Source organism: Mandrillus leucophaeus, unplaced genomic scaffold (assembly GCF_000951045.1).
Source record: "Mandrillus leucophaeus isolate KB7577 unplaced genomic scaffold, Mleu.le_1.0 Scaffold81, whole genome shotgun sequence".
Classification (NCBI taxonomy): domain Eukaryota; kingdom Metazoa; phylum Chordata; class Mammalia; order Primates; family Cercopithecidae; genus Mandrillus; species Mandrillus leucophaeus.
In genome coordinates this window covers 437,979-464,076 of record NW_012108808.1, presented here as the reverse complement: position 1 = coordinate 464,076, position 26,098 = coordinate 437,979, and the positions used below count along the sequence as shown (strand labels likewise).

The window sequence follows — 26,098 nt, the reverse complement described above, 5'->3', positions numbered from 1 at the left end:
TAAAATTTTCAAGCTGTAGATCCAACCATGTCTGGTGCCCAGCCTGCTTTCTTATTATTTAAACCAGTTTGAATGGAGCTTGCTGTTACAGGCAGCCTAAAGCATTCCAACTTAAGTTCTTTGTGCAACATTCTATTTAATTTTTTTCAGAGCCATCATCAATACCAGAAATTATATTTCTTGTGTTTACTTACTGTCTAACCTTTCTTCTTCTTCCTAACTAGAATCACGAGAACAGGAACTTATCTGTTTTATTCATCACTTTAGTCCCCAAAGCCTAGGACAATGCCTAGCAGAGAAGATGCTCAATAAATACTCCTTGATGAATGAAAGTATGAATCTTAGACAAACATAACCATGTACACAGCTTTTTAAAATCTCACTTCTTAGTAACTCAAACAATAATCTGTCTTTTCCTATTCTAATTTATTTTACTGAATCATGTTCAATATGACAAAAGAAATCAAAAAGCACACCAAAAAAAAGGCTAAAAATAAAAATTTAGTATTCAGTACTTCTCACCAGATTTCAGAAATGTTAGCCTGTGGCACAAATAAATCTCAAAGTATGTGTTAAGCAAACAGCTTTCCAAATGCCACATTTGTAACCAAGAAGTAATCTAAAAACACAAGAACCCAATTTGGTATGTTCTTTCTTAAGTAATAGTTAAACAACTTGGCCTTGCTCTAAATAGGCCCATACTTCACAAAGTAAAACCCTGTGACTATATCACAGAATTACTTTTCACTTCCTTTCTCTACTCAAACACTTGGAACTATGATGAGTAACAGAATTATTTCTTAGGTGATACAACTTAAATGAATACTTCACCTACAGTTTATGAGATTAAAAGTAAGAGCCAACGAAGAACATCTGCATATTCCCCATTTCCTAACAGGTTAGTCACACGAAAACAAAAGAAGAGTAGGGAAACTCCCTGTCCCTAAGCAAGAGAATGTAAATGTACCTGATGTTTGGTGGAATGAAAGCATCCAATGGTCTACTTGTTTATCTCACCATAATTTAAAAAAAAAAAAAAAAAAAACTTACCAGGGCTTCAGACCATGAAAAACAAATAAAGAAATAAAGTACTCATACTCTGGCAAATACTTAAATGAGTCTATATACACTAAATTACCTAGACCCAATCCCCGTGTCTTTTTTTTTTTTCTTTTTCTTTTTTGAGACAGGGTCACATTCTCACTCTGTTGCCCAGGTGGAGGGCAATGGCATGATCTCAGCTCAGTGCAACCTCTGCTTCCTAGGCTCAAGCGATCCTCCTGCCTCAGCCTCCCCAGTAGCTGGGACTGACTATACAGGCACGTGTGACCATGCTCAGTAAATTTAAAAAAATATATTTTTAGAGATGAGGTCTCCCTATTTCTACCAGGCTGGTTTAGAACTCATGGGCTCAAGCAATTCTGCCACCTTGGCCTCCCACAGTGCTGGGATTACAGGTATGAGCCACTGCGCCCTGCTTTTATCTTTTTTATCTAATCTCTGCCAACTTGTTGGCTAAACAGTAGATTCAAAAGTAGAAAAAAAAAAAAAAACAATACAAAGATAGCCAGAAAGTCAAAGAGCATCTACTGTTGAAAAATCATAAAAGTTTAGCTTAAATAATAAGCACATAGAAAGATGCTCGACATCATTGGTCATTAGAAAAATAGAAATTAAAACTATAATACTATGCTACTTCAACACCCACTAGAAGGGCTATAATTTTTTAAAAAGCAAGAGCAAGTGTTGGCAAGGATGTGGAGAAATAGGAAGTTTCAAACATTGCTAGTAGGAACGTAAAACAGTGTGGTAACTTTGGAAAAACAGCTTACCAGAATTTTTTAAGTATAAATGTACCATGTGACCTGGCAATTACATTGCTAGATACCTACTCCCAAGAGAAATAAAAATACATGTCCACACAAAGAACTGCGCGTGAATGTTCATAGCAATATTATTCATAATAGCCAAAAATTGAAACAACACAAAAACATCCATCGACTGGTAAATTGAAAGTCAAAAGTGGTCTATCCACATGGAATGCTATTTAGCAATAAGAACAGCTTCCTTTGAAACATCTATGACATGGATGAACCTCATAAACATTATGTGGGAACAAAAATGTTCTAAAATTGATTTATGGTGATGGCAGTACAACTCAGTAAATTTACTAAAAATCAGTGAGTTGTGCATTTAATACAGGTAATTTTTTTTTTCTCACTCTGTCACCCAGTTCAGCGTGCAATGACACCACCTTGGCTCACTGCAACCTCTGCCTCCCAGGCTCAAGTGATCATTCCACGTCAGCCTCCTGAGTAGCTGGAACTATATAGGCTAGTGCCACCACACTAAGCTAAATTTCTGTATTTTGATAGAGATGGGTTTTCGCCGTGTTGCCCAGGGTGGTCTTGAACTCCTCAAGCAATCCACCTGCCTCAGCCTCCTAAAGTGCTGGGATTACAGGTGTGAGCCACTGCGTCCAGCCCTGAAATGGGTAATGTTATGATATATAAAATATGCCTCAATAAACTAGTAAAAAAAAAAAAAAAAAACATTAGGTACTCAATTCACACTTTGTATATGTGCCAGAAATTAACACAGTATTCCTATTTTCAACTACTTTAGCGCATAGCAACCTAAAATTTGACTACGCACAAAAGGTATATTCTCAGACAGAAACCAGTTGAATTGCAAAAGCACCTACCTACTAGTTAGTTGCGATACACTATAAATACTTAGAGAATCAGAATGTCTTCAATGCCTCATTCCCTTCCTTAGGCAAAGTTCACATATTCATAAATCACATGTCAGCTAAATCATGAAGTAAACACAGAAGAGGGAAACCGAAATGCAGTTTAGATTATAAAGCAAACAGAAAAGAGAGCTAAAGACATAATAAGATCTCCTATCTCTACCTAGCATCCATTTCACTGGATGTCTAAGGCTCAAGGAATTTGGAGACACTAAGTCTCCAAAGCCTTTTGAGGGGAAAGAAAACTAACCTTGGTCTTACAGGTATAAGTTAATCACTCTATTTTTGTCACTCTGTGGATAATAAAATATTTATCAAAAAAAAAGGAGTCTAACTTAAAGCTTTCCAATCTTGTACAGAATATAAAGAAATTTACAAAGTTAGAATAAAAAAGAATGGTGATGATGACCATAATAATTAGTGTCAAAATTAACTGATCATTTTCTATGTGTCAAGTGCTAAGAAATTCACACATATGATCTCATTTAATCTTTACAAAAACTCTAGGATGTGGGTAATATTATTATTCCCATTTTCCAGATGGGGAAACTGAAGCACAGATTGTAGTTCCAACAAGTAAGTGGCAACAGCAGTGTCATCTGAAGGAAGGCCACCAAGGGGGGGACAGCACTTTACAAGGGAATTGCTGAAGTAGCCCAACACATTCCAGATTGAATCCTTCTCTTATAAGCCTTAGAGACCCTCTCTCTCTAGAAGTGTCCAGCAGTAATAAATAAGATGTAAATCGAGACTAAAGTGAACCCCAAGACATAAAAATCTGACTAGTCTCGCTTCATAGGTATTGACTTTTCAGATCAATCTCAGCTGAAAGGCAACCCTCCCAAACTACATCCTCAACTTGGCTCAGAGCCCACCTGCTATCCTTCTTCATTCCTGATTATTTAACTCTGTTCTGGAACAGCAAGATCATAAAAGGCTGAAAACTGAGTGGGGCTCTGGTCTCCTCACTACTCCCAAGACACCCAGAAAAGTTTTCACTCAGTCCATCTTCTCCATCTGACCTTCTACACTCATCTTCATCTGTGTAAACCCCTCAATCCATCAAGTCTGGGGAAATCCTTCTCTCAGTGCTGCCCACCACAGCCCTCAATGTCTGATCACTGCTGTGGGCACTCAGATCTTCCATACACTATTACCTATTAAAGAGCGCACATCCACCTCCCTGGCAACACAGGAAGTTTTTGGGGCAGGAAGCATGTTCACATTGTTTTTGTATGCCTTGAGGTATCTAGTAAAACAGTAGCACCAAAAATACTTAATAGTTTCTAAAGTAAGAAGAACTTTGTATTTTTGCTTTTTGGTATAACTACATTTCTACTTGTATTTTCTATTTGGCATACCAATACCCTAAGATTATAAACTCATTGATGTAACAGATAAAAACTTCATTTCTTTGTACAGTATATTTTAAAAAAGAATGAGAGTAAAGGATTCAAGTGTGACAGACATAAATTACTTCTTTTCCAGAAGTACTAAAATCATTCTATACATTTTCACAGTTGCCAAAGTAAAATCTAAGCTTGTAGATAAACCGCTTTATTTTCTTGTATTTCCAAATGAAGGATATTAAATAAACATCTTTTTGTTCAATGTAACACTAGATGAAACAAATATAAAAATCATTTTAAAAAAAGTAAAAGTGTTTTTCTTTTGTCAAAATAATAAAGTGCCAAAAAGCTATTATAAATGGCAGGAACTAATATACATAACTTACAGGGGGAAAGTTGAGCATAAAATTGTGAGTGTACGTATATATAGGCTTACTGACCCCCAACAATGAAAAACAAAGACGAAGAGGAATTTGGAACAAAGCAAGAACATTTTCTTCCATTGTAATTCTTCATTTCATGAAAGTAAAATGTTAATAGCAAAAGAAAATGTGGTAAGAAAAGCTCAGATCTGAATACATTTTTTAAAATGCCCATAACTAAAATATTTCATACCTGTAAACATGGCATGAAAATAAGGACTACAGGCGGCCAGCACCACTCTATGAGCAGAGATTTCCATGTCTTCTGCCACAATTGTGACATCGCACAGCAAATTTTGACTGTGTAAAAAGCAGAGAGAAAAAAATGTAAATGATATCAACAATGAATGTACTGAACATCCTATGCAAAAATATTACAGTAAAGCCCACTTTCATCAAGTGGAGACTCACGTAAAAGACAGCCATCCTTTGGGACATGATCCCTAAACATGAAGTACATAGAAAACAGCTGGGATAAACACCCAACATGCCTTGGATCCTCATTAAGAATCTTGCCTTTGAAAAACACAGAAATCTTCCCAAACTTGATTACTGATTTTTCAACTTAAAGGCAATATCTGGCAGCAAACCATCAATAGACTGCAAAAGAAGAGGCTGTCTGAATAAGAAGTAGCAGCAGAAGTGGCAGGTGTAGTCTGACATGAAGATGAAGAAAAAACACATGCCGAAAACTAAATTGGGTCAAATACCCACCCCCTCCCAACAACAACAACAACAAAAATCTTAAAAGACCCTAGTTCACCAAGCAATGGTAAAATTATATTCAATTACACCTGCTGCTTAAAAGTCTTTGCGCATTTGAAGCTTAACTTAATCTGATATTTTACCAGCGCAAAATATCTCATCCCTCAAGGCCAGAAAATATTACATCTAAAGTCAAAAAGCACTTTTGCCACGTGCAGTGGCTCATGCCTGTAATCCCAACACTTTGGGAGGCCAAGGTAGGTGGATCACTTGAAGCCAGAAGTTTGAGACCAGCCTGGCCAACATGGTGAAACCCAGGCTCTATCAAAAATACAAATATTAGCCAGGCATGGTAGACCACACCTGTGATCCCAGCTATTGAGGAGGCTGAGACACGAGAATCGCTTGAACCTGGGAGGCGGAGGTTGCATTCAGCCAAGATCACACCACCGCACTCCTGGGTGACAGAGACTCTGTTTCAAAAAAAAAAGCATTTTGTTACCTCAAAACAAACCATTATTCAGCAACCATAATTATTATATCTCTAATTTTAAAACATCCATTGCAATTCACTCAAAAACACGTGGTAAGCATTTTTGACATGCATATGTGGTGACAGATCGTACTCTCCAGGTAATTCATAATGTCACAGAATATCTTTAATAGAAAAAGCTGCTGATGCTTATTCTAGAACAAGCAAGAAGGCTCCGAAGCCTAAAACCTGCCCTGCTAGCAGTCATACTATGAATGACTGAAATGGGTGTGGTGAAAGCAAATGTCCCTTCCACACCTCACATACCCAAGCACTGAATTTATGTCTATGTCCACAGCGCATGCAGGTCACACTTGGCACCCTCCTCTACTGTTCTATTTCCTAAAAGGGTGGCCTGCCTCCTTCTGTAATTTTCTAGTAGCTTACAAGCAACATTTGCCATGAGTTTGACCAAGTCCTTGAAGTTTTCCACCTGCCCATACTGCTTACAAACTTGTTCCCATAAAGTTCATGCCAAAACTTTTGGAGAGCCTACTGGTAACTACTCTCCTTCCAGTTTAGGAGAAATGGGAGAAAAAGAGTACCCCAGCATCAGTGATGACTGCATCCCAGGGCCTCATTGCTGAGGAGATTGCTATGCCATTTAGATTATAGTATGGCTCGTGTGTTACAGTTTAATGGCTCATGATGCTGTATGAGACATACGGCAGGTCCCATACTGGAGTCATAAAAGGTGGCACAGTATCACTAATTTATAACTCCTCCAGATCATTTTAGAGAACTGACAAAGTCTACCATCTGCTCTGAGAATATAAAAGCATTCTGCAATTCTATGAATTCTATGGGTTCACATATAACTAGGGTGGGAAAAGTCAGTGGTGTCAGTGGCGTTTTCACGAAGGAACTATGCAAGAGTTCTACCTGTATGTATTATTTCATTTAGTGCCCACCACAATGTTATAAGGTATTATTTTTATCCCCAGATTTATAGTTGGGGAAACCAAGTTTAAAGTCCTCCAACTAGTGGCAGTGCCAGGATTCAAAACCACAGGCTGACTCCAGAGCCTCTTGACCACTACACAAAATCTAAAGCTATACGGTTTTAAGATCTGTTAAAGTTTGAATAAAACAAGAAAGAGAAACAATAAATTATAAATAATAATTTACTTTTTGACATACTATATACTAGAAATTATTTTTAAGTTCTATATATAGCTAATAAAAGCTCCAATTTTAGTGTTAGCACTACCTCTACAGAATATTTTTAAAAATCAAAGTTTGCTCATTCATTCAACAAAGTACTGCAAGACCATCTCTGCCCTTAAGAAGACCAGCAGAAAAAACTGGCAACGCAAAAATTATAGGAGAAAGTGGAAAGCACCGTAATAAAGATGTTATGGAAAGGTGGGTGGGGGTGCATTTAAATCAGACTAGGGGTCAGACAGGGCTTGCTGCAGCTATTGACCTTAAGCTGAGTTCTAAAAACAAGAGTCAGCTGGATCAAGAATGAGCACAAGAATCCCAAAGAGAACACGATGTACTACAGCATGGAGACCTGAAGCAGCAAAGCAGAATGTGGAACTGTGGGCCAAGAAGAGTGGGGAGAGAGAAGGGTGGCAGCAAAGAAACTCTGGTGGGAGGTAAGCAGGGTCAGCAGAGCATGCATGATCTCTCTAAAACAAAGCAATCCAGGTTTCTCTTTTGTGACCTGGGGATTTGAACACAAGATGAGTCAAGTGTGTAAGTGCATCTTTATGCCTATTTTCCTTCTGTCAGTAATCCCTCCTAGTGCTTTAGTTTCAAGATGAACACAAGTGGAATTACACTTGAACACCTCAAAAATCACATAACTAATTACATTTGGCTTCAATTACAATTATTCATTGATCCAAACCTTCTAACATAATACCTGCTGGCTGTCACTTACATTACTGACTTGGCCTTACTGACTTATTAGTTGATGTAAGTTAACTAATAAGGTTAAAACACTGCTAAAATATTATGCAGCCACATCCTGGGTTAGGTCCCAGAGCCACTTTACAAATTAAGGACATGCTTAGTTTTAGTATTCAATTTTTTATCTGTCTTCAGTAATAACATATTTTAAAACAGCATTAGAGATGAGAGAGCTAACAAACTCTTACTAGTTTGTGTCACTGAGTATACAATGAGTGTATATCAGTGTGTGTACATTGAGTCTGGCCCTTACCTCTTTCCAAATTTGCATGCTTACAAGAAGCTGAATGACTTTTGAGTGAGAGAGCTACGAATGAAAAGTCTGGCACTAAAAATAAGAAAAACTTCTTTTAGCAGCCCATATGCAAAGTCTTCCATGGTGAATTTCTGAGTTTATGTTCCTATTACTGAAAATCTAATGAGGGAATAAACTGTAGGAAAAGAAGGCCTTCAAAATAATGGAATAAATAAAGTTGTTACTTAGCAAAATTTGCATTTATTCATTCATTCATCAAGGACTGTGTGAGCTTACCAAAATAAACAAGATTAACAGCCATGACAGTATGAAGTTTACAGTCAGGTGAGGGAGACAGAGAAGGAAATCAGTGATTATAAAATGAACCCATGACTATTAAGATGGGACAAGTGTGGGATATTTGGAAACACACAGGAGAGGCTAGGCCCAACCTTACGGGAAAGCTTCAGAATGAAGTGGCTTCTAAGCTCAAATCTACAGTGAAAAGAAAGGAGTTAGATAGGCTTAATGTAAAACTCAAATAGCACAGAATAAAGAAAGGCACTCCATCTCCTAAATAAAATTATATCATGAAAATTGGTCCTTCTCAGGAAAAAAAAACAAAAAAAAACCTGCTTTGAAAAGGCATGAAACATGCCCGAGCATACTAAGGAATCCTTGGGGTTTCTGATATAAAATGAATGAATTCCTAAGACTGAGAAAAATCTGTCACTGCTTTTAAAATGCACAGTGTCTGTCTTCGTAAAAGTAAAATACGCCTCACAACAGGGTAAATGTAGTCAATAATAATTTAATGATACATTTAAAAATAACTAAAAGAGTATAACTGGATTGTTTATAATACCAATGATAAATGCTTGAGGTCATGGACACCCCATTTGTACCCACAATTGTACTCAAATGTGATTATTATACATTGTATATCTGTACCAAAATATCTTAGGTATTCCTGAAGAAAAAGGGAGGCTCACTTAAGTTCACTGTTTAATTCACTTGCCATCTAAGTAACAAAGTATGAATTCATACAAGAGCCACAATAACAATTTCGCCAAAACTCAACAGCCACAAATCAAATTTTTTATGGATGCACAACAGATAACCTAATCCTAGTTAGTAATATAGGTCCCATGATGCCTAAAATCCTGGAGGAAAAACACAATAACCACTCCTTTAAGAAGGCACATCAGGCTATTTTGCTTAAATATCTTCTGGAATGTTAAGAACTGCTGTTATGAATGAACAACTCAATATTTATGGGTTATGCAGGATATAAAGGTGAACATTTGAATTGCTTCATATGATTCATCCTTACCGAACACTTTCAACTCCTAAATATTAAGGATCAAACTTATATTCCTTGTAAAGAAAGCTAATAGGTTGTGCCCCCATCACTAATACTCATTGAAATTGTTAAAGCTCAAGTACAGTCTTATCCTATAGCCTAAAAAACAGTAGTTTCTCTTTTTCTTTTTTTTTTTTTAATTGTAAAGACAAAATGCCACCAAAGACAGTTGCTCTTTGGTCATCTTCAAAAGCTAGCCATCTAATTTTGTCAATAAAACTTATCTGGGCCAGCCTGGCCAACATGGCAAAATCCTGTCTCTACTAAAAATAAAAAAAATTAGCTGGGTGTGGTGGCACACACCTGTAATCCCAGCTACTCAGGAGGCTGAGGTGGGACAATCACTTGAACCCAGGAGTCAGAGGTTGCAGTGAGCTGAGATCGTGCCACTGCATTCCAGCCTGGGTGGCAAAGTGAGATTGTCTTGAAAAAAAGAAAAAGAAAAAAACTTACCTGGGGTACAGTCTGCTTCTCTGTCCCCTCTATAGACCTAATACAGTGTGTTGCACATTATAAGCACTCTGTGAAGATCTATTGGGTTTTGAAAACATTGGTGTTTTGAAAAATTTCCCCCATCCACACTTGGGAAACTTAAGAGTTAAGAGCTGAATTTCCCACCAGAGATGCATTGCTGACCTAAAAGCCATCCTTTCACAACTCCAACATCATTAATCTTAGCACGACGCTCCGTTTCTCAGAAGCCTTCACTGAATCCCACTGCCCAGAGGATTAAGTCCAAATTCATCATACTAGTTAAGCCTGCCACAATTCTGCCCTTCTCTTGCTTCCTAACCTTTTCTGCACAGACTCCTCAGGATGAACCCTTGATTCACTTTATCCAACAGATGATGTTTATTCCCTCCCTGGCTTGTGCAATTAATTATACCAGGAAAGACCTTCCCACTGCATCCCCTCAGTGAATCCTGCTGCACTCCCAACAAGGCCCAACTGAAGCCCACCTCTGTGGGCTATGTGAATTTTCCTCGTAAGAATCCTTCTGGGCACCCACGATGTGCACACTTTTTCACTGCCTCATCCTCCTCTGTCCAGCAGCTCTCTAGACACTCAAAGGGCATGGGCTAAGTCTGATACTGTTTTTGGATCCCACATAGCCTTTCAGGCATATTAGCTGATTAGGTGCTCACCAATACTTGTTGAATACACTGTTTACATGTGACTGCAGGGTTTTTAAACCAAATAATTTCAAGATATTCAAGCTCTTACTAATTTCAAGATATTCAAGCTCTCACTAGGCTGGGATATAAAGCTAGGTCTCTGAGCCTCCTGTCTAAAAACAATTAGTTTAAGAAAACAACAAAATGTCACATACTTTTTCTATCAAACAATTTTAATTCTGTAACTTAAACCTTACAGAACTCCTGTCTTCCTACCCCCATTCCCACAACCACACTTTACATCAGCCATAATTGAAAGTGACTTTTACTCCTAAAATTGTGCTTCCATCAGCCGAAGGTTCACATTAACATTCTTCGGCATACAGCCGTTGATCTACCACTTTGAGGTTAGAGCCCAAGGGCAGAGTGGTGAGAACAAGGAAGTTCTCCCTTCCCAGAAGTCAGGAAACCACTCTCAGCTACCCTTTCTGGGCAACAGGAAGTTGACACAAGGACAGGAAATAATTAATGATTTTCAGCTGTACAAGGAATAGGCCTCTTCAGAGATTTTTTTTTAAAGAATTACTCAAAATGGCTATAAGATTTAAGAATGGAAGGGAATGACATTTTTAAAAAGGTCTGATGAACCCCAACAACAGTCCATTTTTAAAAATACTGTTGGTTGGCGCTTTCATTGAAACAATCCAGGTTATAGACCTGGCAGCCAACACTCTAGCTATTCAAAGGTCATTCTTTGTTCTGAAAATCAGCATTGACTACCAGCCCAGTGACATACTAGCTGCTGAAAGGGTGCCACACGAAGAACAAGAAGGTACTATCTGACAGTTATACGGTTTACATCCAAAAAGGGGCAAACAGATGAAGGAAGACTGGAGCTTATAAATAATCCTAGGGCCAGGCAAGGATACCACAGGGCTTGCAGGTAAGCAGGAAAAACATCTCTAAGCTGAGAATGTCAGAGCAGCACGGAACCTTAGACACCATCCTGTCCATTCCTCTCATTTTATAGTCAGGCTCAAACAAGTAGATCAATTGGCTCGACGCCAGAGTCTGTCCCAAAACTCGGGTCATTGACCCCAAGGGAAGGAGCACTTGGTGTTACCTTCCCCGCAGTTTAGTGAGTCATGCCCAGGTCAACAGAGACCCACTCACATTAACACCAGCAGAACGCCAAGGCTACCCGCGCGCCACCCATAGGAGTGGGGAAAAAGAACATTTGAATAGTCTATTAAAAGTCAATCTTTTTAGACTTCTCAAAGAGAAAAAACAGCCATTAAAGATCCCAGTCTTAAAACAACCAGACTATTTTTCTTATTTTTCTTACAGTTCCACTTAGTAACCAATGCATTTTACATTCTAATAACTACTGTCAAAACAGGATTAAAAACCCGAAACAGCATCCTCAGACTTGCTGGATTATCCCAGCTATATATTCTCCCAAAGAATAAGTGAAAACCCACATTTTGAAAATGTCAAAGCAGTACTAGAAAACAAATCAAATGATCCAATATTCAGTTTAACTTTCTCTTTTCTCTCTCGAATCCATTCTCCACCCAGCAGCCAGTGTGTTCAAAATATAAATCTCATCAGGTCACATTCCTGCTTAACACTCTCTACGGGCTTCCTCTCAAGGCAACTCTTGATTAAGACCAAAATTTCAGGACCTCAGTCCAATGGCCCCTCCTACCAACTCAGCTGCCTCTCCTGTGTGATTCCGCCACCATGTGCACTGCAGCAACACTATCAGCTCCTTCCTACCCTAAGATGTGGCACAGCATTCCCCATGCCTGGAACACTGTTCTCTCTCTCCTCACTCCCATCCTGACTTTATCTCCTTATCTTCTTTTCCTTCTAGATATCAGCATAATTATTCCTGTCTTCTCAAGAAAGCCTGTCCTGACCACTGTTATACACCTTCCTGGCACCAGCAGCCCTCCTTTGCAGCACATACCGTCATTACAGTAAATTATTTTTGTGATTTCTTTGATGAATGCCTGCTTCGTGCAGTCACCTATGGGCCCACGAGGGTGGCAACCATATTTGTTCTTGCTCACCATTGTACCTACAGTACCTAGCAGATAAATATTTATTGAATCACTAATTGAAGAAGAAACAAACAAATGATGGGCCTAAAAGGGAGAGTTTTTAGGAGGCATAGAAAGATTAAGGGAAGGTTTAATCCCTTCTTAGGCTTTCAGCATTTCAGATAGATATATGCAGAATACTTTCACAAAGGGAATGGTGGGAAAAAGCAGATCTTTCATAAAGTGCTAATAAAACCCAAGACTCTTAATACATACATTAGCCTTTTAATTAAAAAAAAAAAGTTACTCATTTTTCAATCAACTTTTAATACTACTTAAAAGTTGCAGTGATCCTTAGTACACTTGAGATCCTTAGTACCTCAGCAACAGGCAGATCACTGTCCCCTAAAACTACCACCACTCCCACAAAAAAAATGGTTACATTTTTCTCTGTCTAAAAGTTTATTTCCATATTCTTTGCCACGGTAAGTTAGAAGCCCTAGACCAGGCCGGGCGCGGTGGCTCACGCCTGTAATCCCAGCTCTCAGGGAGGCAGAGGCGGGAGGACAGCTTGAGCCCAGGAGTTCGAGACCTGCCTGGGTAATATAGCGAGACCCCATTCTCCACAAAAAAAAAAAAAAAAGGAAAAAAAAAAAAGACAAAAAAAAAGAAGCCCTAGACCAGCACTGTCCAATATAAATATAATGCAAGTCACAATTTTATAGTAATCACATTAAAAAGGTAAACAGAAACAAGATAAATTAATTTCAATAATATACTCTCTTATTTTTAACTTTTAAAAAAGAAAATAGGGACAGGGTCTCACTATGTTGACCAGGCTGGTCTCAAACTCCTGGCCTCAAGTGATCCTCCTGCCTCGGCCTCTCAAAGTGCTGGGATTATAGGCATGAGTCACCATACCTGGCCTACTATATTCTTTTTAACTCAAAATATCTAGTATATTATCATTTCTACATGGAATATATTTAAAAGTATTAATAAAATATTTGCATTTCTTTTTTTTTTGCATTTAGAAATCCCCCGTGTATTTTTCACCTCCAAACAATTGCATCAGACTAGCAGGATGGTTAAGCGGTTACCACACAATAGAGAAGCCCCACACCATCCACACTTCCAATAAATTATTTGCTCTCTTCCTTTAAAAAAACTTGCAGAAAAAGCTTTTAATGTTCCATGTACCAGACAAAGCAACAATAGAAGGCTGATTATATACTCACTACAAACAACTGAAAAATAAAGGGACGAAACCAATGGTTGCATGTACATTAGTATAATGATACCTTCTTAATTCGTTCATGACTTTGAAAGCTTTCTTCATATGCCAAGGATTCACTGTCACTGGGCAGTGTTTTTCGGTATTATCATCTTTTGAATCGAGAGGCTTCTGATGACCCTGCTTTGTGCATCTGTACATAAAAGAAAAGAACAAAAACAGAAAAAGGTCTTATTAAAGATCATTTAGTTCAGCTTATCAAACTACAAGAGATACAATGAATGTCTCTTTCCCTACTTATTTAGAGGAAGTCTCATGGACAGAATATCCCAATGTAAGGTTAAGACAATCAAGAACAGTTTCTGATAGACATTATGGTTTCAGTTAAAAAGTGGGTAATTATTTCCCTGGTGTCAAAGTTCTGTCAAAGATCAACACAGAATATTCAGTAAAAGTGGCTTAGCAGATATCTCCAAATAAAATTGTTGAGAAATGATCTTCTCCATTGGAAATTAACTTTCTTTTACAAACTTCTATAGTTTGTAAAAAAAAAAAAACTTCTATGTTATTAACAAACCAAGACAGAGCAGGATCATATTTTACACAAACTTCAGAAACTTAGAATCTGATTTAAATTTTGCTCTCTACCTGCCAGGATATATTTACCCCATATATTTTGGACCTATACTAACAAGAGATTAATCAAGATTAATCATGTTAGCTAATAGTTATTGAGTATTTACCATATGGCAGCCACTGTGCTGAGTAGTTTACTTTCATTATTTAGTTAATCCTCACAACAACTCTCTGAGCAAATTACTATTATTATCCCCATTTAACAGATGAAGAGAATAGTTTGAGTAACATGGTAAATGGTAGGGCTGGGTAAAAGTATGGCCAGTCTGATTCTCCATCTTATTCTTTTCACTAATATTTCAATACCATTTCCTACCCTGAACAGTGAATATTTAAATTTACATTTTTTAAGCACACAAGGCTATACTAGCATTGCTACATGAATTATTCTTTCAAGACTTAGGACCCAAAAATTAACCCAAAAAATCAGGGTCCAATGAGGAAGGGGGCAGAGAATTAACTGCAAATTAATGAACACAAGGGAACTTTTTGAAGTGATCGTTATAAAACTTTATAAATTTATTAAAAATCATTAGATTGCACAATTATAATGGGTGGATTTATGGTATGTAAATTATACCTCAATAAAGCTATTACATAAAAAATCAGGGCACCAATTTTTTAATCAGGCTTAAAAATGAAGTCTAAAAATATCATACTTGTATATATATCAAGGAACAAGCAAACATCATTATTAATTGCTGTACTTCTCTTCCTTTCCTGACCCATTTCTAAAAGGATGATTCATTTTTAAACATTATCGTTCATTAATTCATTCAGCAATTTTTTTTTAGTGCCAACCATGTACCAATCACTATTCTTAAGGCACCTGGAATACATCAGTGAATAAAACAAAGATCCCTGTCCTCATAGAGCTTGGAGTCTGGTGGGGGGAAGCGGAAGACAACACAAGTCAGGGAAGCAACTGGCATGTTAGGAAATGGTGTTAAGGAAATAGAAAAAGCAGGGCAGGGTGAAGAGAGTGAGAAATGTGGGGATGGTGGAGGGGTGTAATCTGCAGTAAACAGGGTGCTCAGGGAAGGCCTAGTTGAGAACTGAGATTTGAACAAAAGACTAGGGGGGTGGAAACGTCCAGATGGAAGTAGTAACTACAGCAAAAGCCAGGATGTACCTGGTATGTTCCAGGAACTGTGACCCATGCAGCTTGAGCAAAAGGCTGGGGCTGAGCAGGAGAGGGGAGTGCAGAAAGGGCCTTTTAGGATATCCTAAGGCCTTTCCCTTTGAGTGAAATGAGGAGACACTGCAAAAGAGTGACACAGTCCGACTTACGTTTTCCAAAGACCACTTTGGCTGCTGGTTGAGAACAGTTAACAAAGGTCAAAGATTAAAAGGGGGCAACTATTTAGCAGGATATTACAGTAATTCAGTAAGAGATGACAGTGGCTTAGGGAGGATAGTAGCAGTGGAAGTGATGAAAACTGGCTGAGTTCTGGATATTTTGAAGATACAACCAACAAGATCTGTTTAAACAACCCTATGACATGTCGAAGAAAGTCAGAATGACACCAAGTCTTTTGGCCTGAACAAGAGAAAGGACTGAGTTTCTGTTCATTAAGTTGGGAAAGGCTGCAGGTAGAAACTGTTTGAGATAGGAAGATCAAGAGCTGTTTTTATACAAACTGGTTTTAAAATATCAGACATCCAAGTGAAGGCATCAAATCATCAGATAAATATTGGAGTCTAGAGTTGGAGAAAAAAGTTTAGCTGGAGGCAGAAATGTGGGAATCACTGGTTACATGGATGGTACATTAAGCCATGAAACAAGTACTCAACATTAAGATAATCTCTAAAATTAACCAAACCCCAGGCTCCAGGATCAGCACTAATTGAAGCACCTGCCTCTCTGAGGGCTTGCCTACTACAGGTGCCCGTCAGTTCTACTTCCTCACCACTTGACACTTTTTAAGAGGTCTAACAAATGAATTAACGCAAGGCTCTACCTCCACAGGGAAAGCCCACAGCTGAAGTGGGAGAATAAGGAGGTTCCGCTCTACTCCCTACGGCCTCTTGAAGGTGTGTGTGTAGGGAATTAGTTACACCCAGTCTAAGAAAGGAAAAGCACTGGTAAGTCTAGAACCCAAAAAGATGGCAGAACATTCACGTCTGGAGGGAGAGGACTGGGGAAACACTTTATAGTATAACACAGATATTCTCATTCTACCTATAAAGGAAATTATAGGAAACCAGGGAAAGGGGAAACTGCATAGGTATATGCAACCCATGTAAACTTTCTAACCATGTAACACTGAATGTCCATATACGATAGCAAGGCAATATTCACTCTATATCTATTTCTAGTTTAATAATTTAGAAGGTGCAACAAAGGGAGTATGTTATACTGAGAATTAGCAAAACTATCATAAAAGAATTTTCAGTGTTTGAAAGCGGAAGCAAAAGCAACTCTGCCCCAGAAAGAATGTCATTATTTAAGAGTCACGAGTGTTTATACTTGCTTAACAACTTAGGAATTAAAATTCCCTGCATTGGAGAATTCACTTTAAGACAGCCGCCATACAACAATCAATGCCCATATTGGTGCTCTCTTAAACCTATTTTCCGCTCCTCCTTTTTCTGATGTACTACACAAACTCTGCAAAAAAGACTTGATTCAAAGGCTTAAAGGAATAAGTAAGAAAAAACACTGAATTCTGTTAAGTGTTCTCTGTACTGAGAGTCACTTACAAATATATCACCCCTTTCTGCAAACGTCCATTTTCAAAACTAATGCCCTTTCCATAAATTTCCATTCCCTGTGTGGCTTTATGTTAGATGGCTTCTCATTCAGAAGCAGAACAGAAAATGAAGCATAATGTCTAAAACTACAGACGTGAGAAATATATATATACTAGGAACAACCACTTAAGTGAGAGGGAAAGGTTTACCCTTTAGGTTGTACCACATTAAATCAAGAATTACACCTTTGCCCTGCTTCCCTTCTGAAGCAAAGTACTAGCCTTTTCCAGAAAGGCTGCTCATTCTGAGAACCGTCTTCCTTAAAATACCTGAAGATATTTTTCCAAGTTCCTTTCACCTTTAACTCTTTCCCCAACTCTGAGACTCCTCAAGCAGTCTGGCAATTATCCAATAGCCTATTGTTATCAACACATACTCTAAAATAGTTGAGGTTTCCCAGGGTTTGGATCCCAGTGTACTGCTTGCTAAGTTTTTTCATAGATATCCTAAAGCCTTCCTTCAGTGACTGACTTCTGCAAATTCCCAGCTGTGGACACGGGTGGCTTCTCAGATGAGATGACTTTCTGACTCTGCCTAAGAATACACTATTGATGATAACTGAATTCTCAGAGAGGAAGAAAATAAAGACTCTAACAGGGCTGTCTCCCTCAAATAGTCAAGATTTCCAAACCAGGCAAAGGTTTAAACCTACTGTAACAATTCTGAGAACACCACATAAATGAAGTAAAACTTCTTTAGATATGTATTATTGGCTTTGGAACAATGGTTTTTAGCAGAGTGAAAGAGAAAGATCAGAATTACCCAAGCAATTTTTTCAAGCCACAAATAACCACCCCTTCTCACATGAAAAGTCACACAAGTCCTTTTTAGAATTAGCTATATGTACATGATGGCATCTCCAGGGGTATAGGGTAAAGCCAGCAATGCGTGATTTTTAAAAATAATCATAACAACACAAGTCATGTAATATGTCCTGCCACCAACTTACCTCCCACCTCAGAATCATCCTAGATTAAAAACAAATGCTTTAGAAAATATGTTGCATTTTTAGGAAAAAAAAAAAATGCAACTATTCATGTGAATAATGCAGCTGCGAAGTTTAACAGGGGATCTGAGACATTTTGACATTTAGGACATAAATACTTGGCCCTTGGGTGGCCACCATCACTGTTCTCCCCTTTGCCTGTTCACCTCAAACGCTGCAAGACTCCCCTGCTTGCAATGAGTCACCCACAATTACTCACAAATTTCTGCCAAGTTCACGTCAGCAGCTGTTGTTTTCAAAGTCAACATCCATACCATACTCTTTTGATGTTCCTCCATTACTTTATAATATTTCTTCTATTTCTCTGCTGTCTTCCCAACTAAACTTGCATTCAGAAGCAGGCATCTTACTAGCATTGCTCTCATACACAAATCCGGGATATCAGAAGTAGAGAGTCAACCATAACTAATATTTTAACTAAAATGTGTCATGTCATTCTACAGTTTCTCAACAAAATACTCTCACATCCTTCAAACAAATAGCCACTATATTACGAGGCTGTGAAGGTAGAGGACTTTCTCAACTGGAAACACATTTGGGTCTACGGTAGGGTTGTGATTTCAATTTTTGCAGTTAGCTAAGGCAAAGAGACACACTGCAAATTTTCTTCATATGTCTGGAATTTAAACTTTTATTAGGTATGGAAACAGCAGACTAATCTACAAACATATTGCCAAACAAATACAGCTTTTTTAAAATGTTAACATTTGCCTTATAGACATGTAAAAACTTGGATTAGGTCTTCAGTATGTAGACCCTTAGAAGTGAATATGAGGTATCTTGTGAGATAAAAACTTTGATTTCTTTTTTCTTTTTATTACTCACTTCTCCGAGGGAAAAAAAAAAAAAATCTGATCTTGCATCAAGTCATAGGATGCCTTTCAGACAATATCATAATGCCACTGAATACTTTAAATATATATAGTTAAAAATTATTTTTCTGATTTTCCAGAGCTGAAAAGGAAACATCTAGAAAAGCTTGAATTGCCAAATTTACTAAAATATATTAGCAGTTAAAAAGCAGAGCCCTGGACTCACTGAAGGGCAGAGGGAGGTATTAAAGAGCATCCTTTTTCTCCCTTGTGCGGCTGTATGTTAAGTGTGTAGGGAAGCTTTGGCAGGAGGAGGAGGTTGGGACGTCTGAGGTGGAGAGGCTGATGGAAGTTGGAGTATAATTGCTCTCTGATAGTAGAACAATAGAGCTGTAAAAAGCTCTGCTTCAGTTCTACTCAGCTTTCTCTCCCTCTTTCCCTCCCACCTACATGACAAACAGAACACAATCAGGCACTTTTTGTCCCTGACAGTGACTATTACCAGGAAAAGGACCAGGGTAAAAGCATATCTTATGCAAGATCAATCTCCTAAGGAATATTTTATAAACAACTAACAAAGCATTGTCAGAGTGGGATACTTGTGAGGGGCTACAATAGGGAAAAGGGGGTCGATGATCCATTTCAAACATTTCCATTTCTTTTATCACTTATATTTCTGACTTTTCTTTTGCCCCCTTCCTAGTATTGCCATCACTTGGTTGGCAGGGGGTGGCAATATGACTCGGCAATTCAGCTGACAGGGATACACTTTCTAGCACTTGAATGAAAAGGTACTAGATGAGGACCAGAATCAGAAAGAAGCCCTAAATTGTGGTTCTGTCTATGCCAAATACTAACCAAGAGACCCTGGATTAGTCACTTAGCCTCTGTGGGCTTCAGACTACTTATAAAATTTATTTCACAAATATGTCTGATGTGAAATGTAATATGAAAGTCGGCCGGGCGCTGTGGCTCAAGCCTGTAATCCCAGCACTTTGGGAGGCCGAGACACGCGGATCACGAGGTCAGTAGATCAAGACCATCCTGGCTAACACGGTGAAACCCCGTCTCTACTAAAAAATAGAGATGTGGCGGGCGCTTGTAGTCCCAGCTACTCGGGAGGCTGAGGCAGGAGAATGGTGTAAACCCGGGAGGCGGAGTTTGCAGACAGCTGAGATCCGGCCACTGCACTCCAGCCTGGGCGACAGAGCCAGACTCCGTCTCAAAAAAAAAAAAGAAAGTCAAAGATAATAATACCTCACCTACTTATCTCAGGGAGCTGTATAGGCACTATACGAATGTAAGCAAAGTTTAGAAGAAAACTGTTGAGTTCAGGAGCTAAACTGAATATGCAGATATATTTTTATGGATCTTATTGGCCTTCATTTTTAATTGCAACATTCAATTCAAAGTTAATAGCAATATTCAAAATGACCAAAGCTAATAAATTAAGTATTTGTTTAAGTGCTGCCTAGATGCCCACTGCATGCCTTGTACTAAGAAGGGTAAGAAACATTAGGAAGGTTGAATTGAGATCTTCCTCCATTTACCATCTAAATCGGAAGGTACATGGGAAACCACCAAAGAATGGCACAAGTCAGTACACAGGTGCAGCGACAAACACTATAGGAATGCAACGATGAGCTGGAATGAGTTGGAGTAAAGAGCAAAGACTTTGTGAAGGAGATGGGGCTCCAATGGGGCCTTGGAGGAACTTCAAGTTATTATAACAGCGGAGGGAAGAAGAGAAGCATAGGAAAAGGCTGGAGGATCCTGGCTTGTGGACAAGGGAGAGTTTTAAAAGCACATGATGATCTTGCATATATAGGATAAGATAAAATGATGGAGGGCTATGATTGCCTGAGTCTCTGGTTTTGATAAGTCAAGTCGCTTCACATGGCTCTAAGATGTTGGAGGGTCAAAACAGTATGGGGACTGAAGGATGACGACAGAATACATACAGCTCAATAGGAGACCAGTGAAAAACTTCAGGTATCAAGTGATGAAATCCATTCATCAGAATAGTAGCAACCAGAATGGACACTTGAAATCAAGACTACAGTTCCTGGGGACTAATAAGATATGGAGGATAAAGAAAGAGAGAGAAATCAAAGACTATTCCAATGTTTTGGTTATCAGGGACCAGAAGAATGGTTATCCCATTAAATAAGTGAAAATGTTATAAAATGAAGTCAGTTTCTGACCGAACATCAGTTTGGGATGTGCTGGGTTTAGAGGTATGAGCTAAGAGTAGAGATGTGAGAAGTTCAAAATTCCGCACCAAAGCACAGACCTAGAGCCCAGACTTAAGATATAGATGGAGCTAGAACTCAGAGATTAACAGTCGATTGAAAAGAACTGGCCAAGGCCTACTTCTATGAGGAAATACTGCCCACAAACAGTGATAGAAGAGAAGCCATGCAAGACAGAAAAAAGTGATTCAACAGAGAGATTAGAATCCCCGTTTTTCTAATACTTGATAAGCTTGAGAAAGTAACTTAAACTCTACTTCTTCAGCTGATACATAAGATACCTACCACTATAAGGTTGTTGACAAGATTAAGTGAGATTAAGTGATAAAGTACGCAAATCACATTTAGCAACCTAAAAACCAGAGAAGGAAAACAAGAAAAAGAGCTATCATAAAAAGCAGGGGCTTGTTTTTCAAGGTAAAATCAGAGAACGGAACTGGTCAAAGGAATATTTTAGCAAATGCCAACAGTCCGAAATGTAAGAAAGTACAGTGCATAACACACAAAAAGTATACTGACCCCCTCACTGCAGCAATTATCTCAGGGGAAGAATTCAGGAATGCCTTTGTGCTTGCTATTCTCTCTACCTGGAATGCTCTTCCCCCTCTGGATTGTGCTAACATAGCACCTCGCCAAAGACACCCTGACCCTATCTCAACTATTATTCTTACTATTCTCTACCTTTTATCCTGCTTCATTTGTATTTACTGTACTTACTACTAACAATATTACATATTTGTTTGCTATTAGTTTCAATCATAGGAAAAGGAACTTTGTTTTCTGAGATATCCCCAAAATCTGGCCATAGTAGGCACTCAATAAATGTAAATTAAAAACTCAGACTGCCTCATCATAAAGAGTAAATGCATTTGGATTTGGTAGAACACTACAGAAATGCAACTTAAAGTGAATTTCCTTCTCTGGATCACCTTGAAAAAACCTTCTGCCTGATCTTAAGAAAGATGTTCAATGGTCTTCATAAGCACTACTAATGTAAATTCGTAACAGCCATAGATGAATAAACTTACAGTCACCTTTGGAAAAGCACATTTACTAATATTTACTGAATGCCTACTACGTACATCAGAAAAAAGGTTTGGGGCATTCTGTGGGGAGTAGGTGGAGTGATTTTCCAGCATCAGAAATTTTTTAAACTACCACATAAATGCTACCTATTTCCAGAATTCACTTCTTAAGTTCCCAAATGCACCTCAAAGTTGTCCCTATATGTAACACTTCCTTCAACACACATTGATCCACATGTCTTCTTTCACCATTACCTTGTTTGTGGGCCATTATTACTCCTAAATATTTTAAACATCTTTGCCTATCACTGGGGAGATTCACCTATGAAATGATAGATGCCCAATGTACATTTAATTAAACAAAAATAAGAATACACTCCAATGCACTATAATAAACAAATGAATACTGGGTAACCCATAGCAAGGTTCCAAATTCATAGCAACTGAATCTTAGAAAGAACATTAAAGGTCATCTGGTCCAGTGGACTGCAAATGTCAGGCTTCAATGAACTTTTTACTGATCCATGTCAAAATGAGGACAAGGTAATAAGTTTTCATAAGGCTAAATGTTTTAAATTTAAAGACAACCCTTTAGTCAGATTATATCCTTCCTTATATTTGAGGAAGGATATTAAAATGTTTTTTTCTTTCATAAAAAGATGGTGATAGTTGATCATTGTTTTATAAATAATTCTTTTACTTAGCAAAACAAAAAACTTAGGAATTGTTAGACTTCATTGTTTTTTTCTTTTTTAAATTTTACAGGTCAGTGAAATTCAAAAATGTGAGAACGTCTGCTCTAATCCAACCAATCTTCTGCTGCCTAAATGCCTTAGAATATGGTCAACAAGTTGTTTATCTGCCTATGCGTGAACACCTCTGATGACAAGTCTCTAGTAATGTGGAACCATCGACTGAAAAAAGATATAGTTCTATCTGAGGGATGTTTGCTTAGTTTTGTGAAGGAAAAGCAAAAACATCAAGGCTTATAGAGAGTAAGCCGACTTGTGAAAACAGAGCCAGTAAAAAAACAAATGCCAAGAAAACTGATCAGTAAGAGAAGATCAGAGGGATGCACTCAGGCCTATACCTCACAGTCTTCCTTCAACTTATTATGAAAATCCTTTACGCAAATAACTATAAGAGCCAGACTGTAAAATACATTCCTAAGGTCAGGGCTGGTCAATTTACATTTCCTTTTGCACATCTCAGTTTACCATCTGAAATTCTTTTACTAACCTACATCTAAACTGCATCTCTCAATTTACTACCTGAAATTCCTTTACTAATCTACATTTAATTTTTTAGTTACACACCTTTCAGGTTTGATCAGAAGCAAATGTAACACAGTCTCAATATCACCCAGACCCCAAAATGAAACAGAATCTAAACGCCACATATACTCAAGTATGCAAAAAACAATAAGCAGAAATATATAGTCCAACAATTTTTAATTATATGAGAATTTAAAGGATGAGAAGTTGGAGGCAAGGAAGGAGAAAAAGTACAAGAGATCAAAAGCTAATTTCAAGGAGTCCATCCTGAAGGAAACAGGAATGGTGGGTACAGATGCCTGACATCCCTCCAAGACAATGTGCCAATGGGCCAATGGAGAACAAGGTGCGATCTGAGAACAACGTAAATCTGGATGTTAAGAGAAACACAAGCAAAAGCACCACGCACAGTGCCAGGCAGAGACAGGCATTCAAACATTTGCAGATTGAACGCATTAATAAACAGACACTTACACAAAGAGAATCTGGGGCCGTGCTTCCAATCACACCATCTAAGGCACTTTAAGTCCAGGTCAAACATCTTTCTTTGCCTTAAAGCTCAGGCTAAAAATCTAACTTTATGAAAAGCTGAGTCTTCCTAATAGTTTCCACTGGCCTCTGTCCTAGCCCAGCTCTGGCAGTGAGGCCCGGTCAAGTTCCTTCCTAAAGACACTGCCTGCAAGTCTCAAATCCAGCACACGGGATCCATGGTGGAAGGATGTTAATGGGAGTGAAGGCAAACAGGCCAAGGGGTGGCAAGGAAAAAAACTATTTCTGATCCAAAGAATGGCAAATAACACCATAACGAGTTCTTGAATTAGGTTTAATGCTGGATAGAACCAAATGAAAATAAAAACCTACTTGTATTTATAATTAAATAGATAGAAACAAAGAAAAAGTCTCACCAACTTTAGCCACCCATGATTGAAAGAAGTTTTAACAATTCTTTCATCCAGGCTTGCATTCCAGATTTCCCACTATATCTCAGCCTCTCACTGTTCCAGCACTATTGATGGAATCTCAATGCCAAAAAAATGGTGCTGGTCATCAAAATTATGATTAGCTAATCTACCCTAGTGACTCTAGTTTATCAATGTTTGAATGCATACATCAATTTCATTTTTTATTGTTTCAATTTAAATCATCTGTGTCTCTATTCCCTCCCTCCAGAGCCTACTTTTCCACCCCCTTCTTTTCACCTGCATTCTAAGATTCTCTTATTCTTTCCTTTAGTTCCCTCTGTTTCAAAAGTAAAAAGCAACTGCAGGAACTTATATAGAAGGCAGGTTTACTACAGATAACAGACCTACATGTTACATATTATATACCATGTGCTGTCTAAATACAGCTAGCATATCCTGCCTTAAGTGCTTCTGAGCCTGGGCAGACCCCCGTGTGCTCATGCTGCTGATGTAAACCATCCACCATCATATTTCCTACGAGTTCAGGTGCCTTCCTCCAGCCTGCTGAAGAACATGACCAAATCTCACAGCCCTCAAAGCCATAGCTATCGAGAGGTGACTAAGCCCCTGCTTCTGTCAGCCCAGGAAGGCCAATTCAAGAGTCTTATCGTCTACCCCCTAGATTTCCACGACCTGTTCCACTCAAGCTAAAAATTCTGAAACGCACTTTTAGAAACTGTCGTTTCAGAATCCTATTAGCTCTCCTTAAAGGGCTGAACATCAAAAAATTATTCAACCCAAGCCAAGTATCCTTATTTTGGCTGGAATTCTGCCAAATAACCACAAGAGGCTGGTGCGGTACAATTGGTATGGAGTGAAGCTTGCCAAATCTAACCGGAGAACGACAAGCCTCCATGAATAAGCTCTCATGAAAAGGTACACCATTCTTCAGGATGAGGTTTGTTTGCGATTTGAAAAGTCAGATTTAAAGGACTCTTGTTCCCTCCTAAGAGAAGAGGGAACCAAAATTGAAATTTTCGAAACTCCTGGGTATTTACAGTTCACTTTTACCAAGATGTTTTTAAAACTAAAAACTAGAATTTTTTTTTAAAAAAAACCTTTTTCTGAATAATGCAATAATGTCTTCTACATAATGTTTCAGCTATTATTTCTAGAAAGTAATTCTGTTGCCAGTGATCTTGAATGTACTTGAGTACCAAAGAAAAAAGACACCTGTGCCTGGCAGGTCGATACGCTACTAATTAGCCCGAGGTACGAAGGAAACAGAAGATGCTCTGATTTCTGGATAAAACGTTCTGCAGTGCCAGGTAAAAGAGGTCACATGCCCTGAACGACCGCCGCTCATTTAGAGTGATGCAAAAGCTCCTTGGATATTAATTTTGTTAGAAATTCGGGGAATCAAGCAACCTGGAATCAATTCATTTAGACAGCGGGCGACTGGTACTTTACAGTTTCCTTTTTTCAACGGACTCAATGCATCCTAGCTTGATCTCTTATAAAGGGGTAGGCAAGCTGGGCACCAGGTGCCCATGCATTTCAGGAAGGTACACACAGGATCGGCAGGGTCACCCATGCACAGCCCCACCCCGAATCTTCTATTCGCCCGAGATGGGGAAGACCCTTCCCCAGAAATCCTGGGCAGCGTTTTAAGTCACCGCCTGGCCAGGCTGAGTTTCCGTCCGCGTCCGCTCCGGACTGCGGGCACAGCGCCTCGTCACGCCCCGCATCTCCCACCTCCCGCCGGCCC

General features: G+C 38.5%; 1 protein-coding gene across 2 annotated transcripts in view; it reads right to left on the bottom strand.

Annotated features, from left to right (window-relative positions):
- The window catches only part of KLHL2 (kelch-like family member 2), a 139,983-nt gene extending 115,787 nt beyond the window's left edge, over window positions 1–24,196 (bottom strand). The window contains exons 1-3 of one of the 2 annotated variants that reach the window (XM_011967776.1): window positions 23,903–24,196; window positions 13,737–13,862; window positions 4,717–4,823 (exon numbers count right to left, since the gene is read on the bottom strand). In XM_011967776.1, the coding sequence (XP_011823166.1) occupies window positions 4,717–4,823; window positions 13,737–13,774 (145 nt within the window). In that variant the 5' untranslated portion in view covers window positions 13,775–13,862; window positions 23,903–24,196. The remainder of the gene's footprint in view (window positions 1–4,716; window positions 4,824–13,736; window positions 13,863–23,902) is intronic. The other variant, XM_011967777.1, reaches the window with a different exon arrangement.
- Between the last annotated feature and the right edge of the window lie 1,902 nt (window positions 24,197–26,098).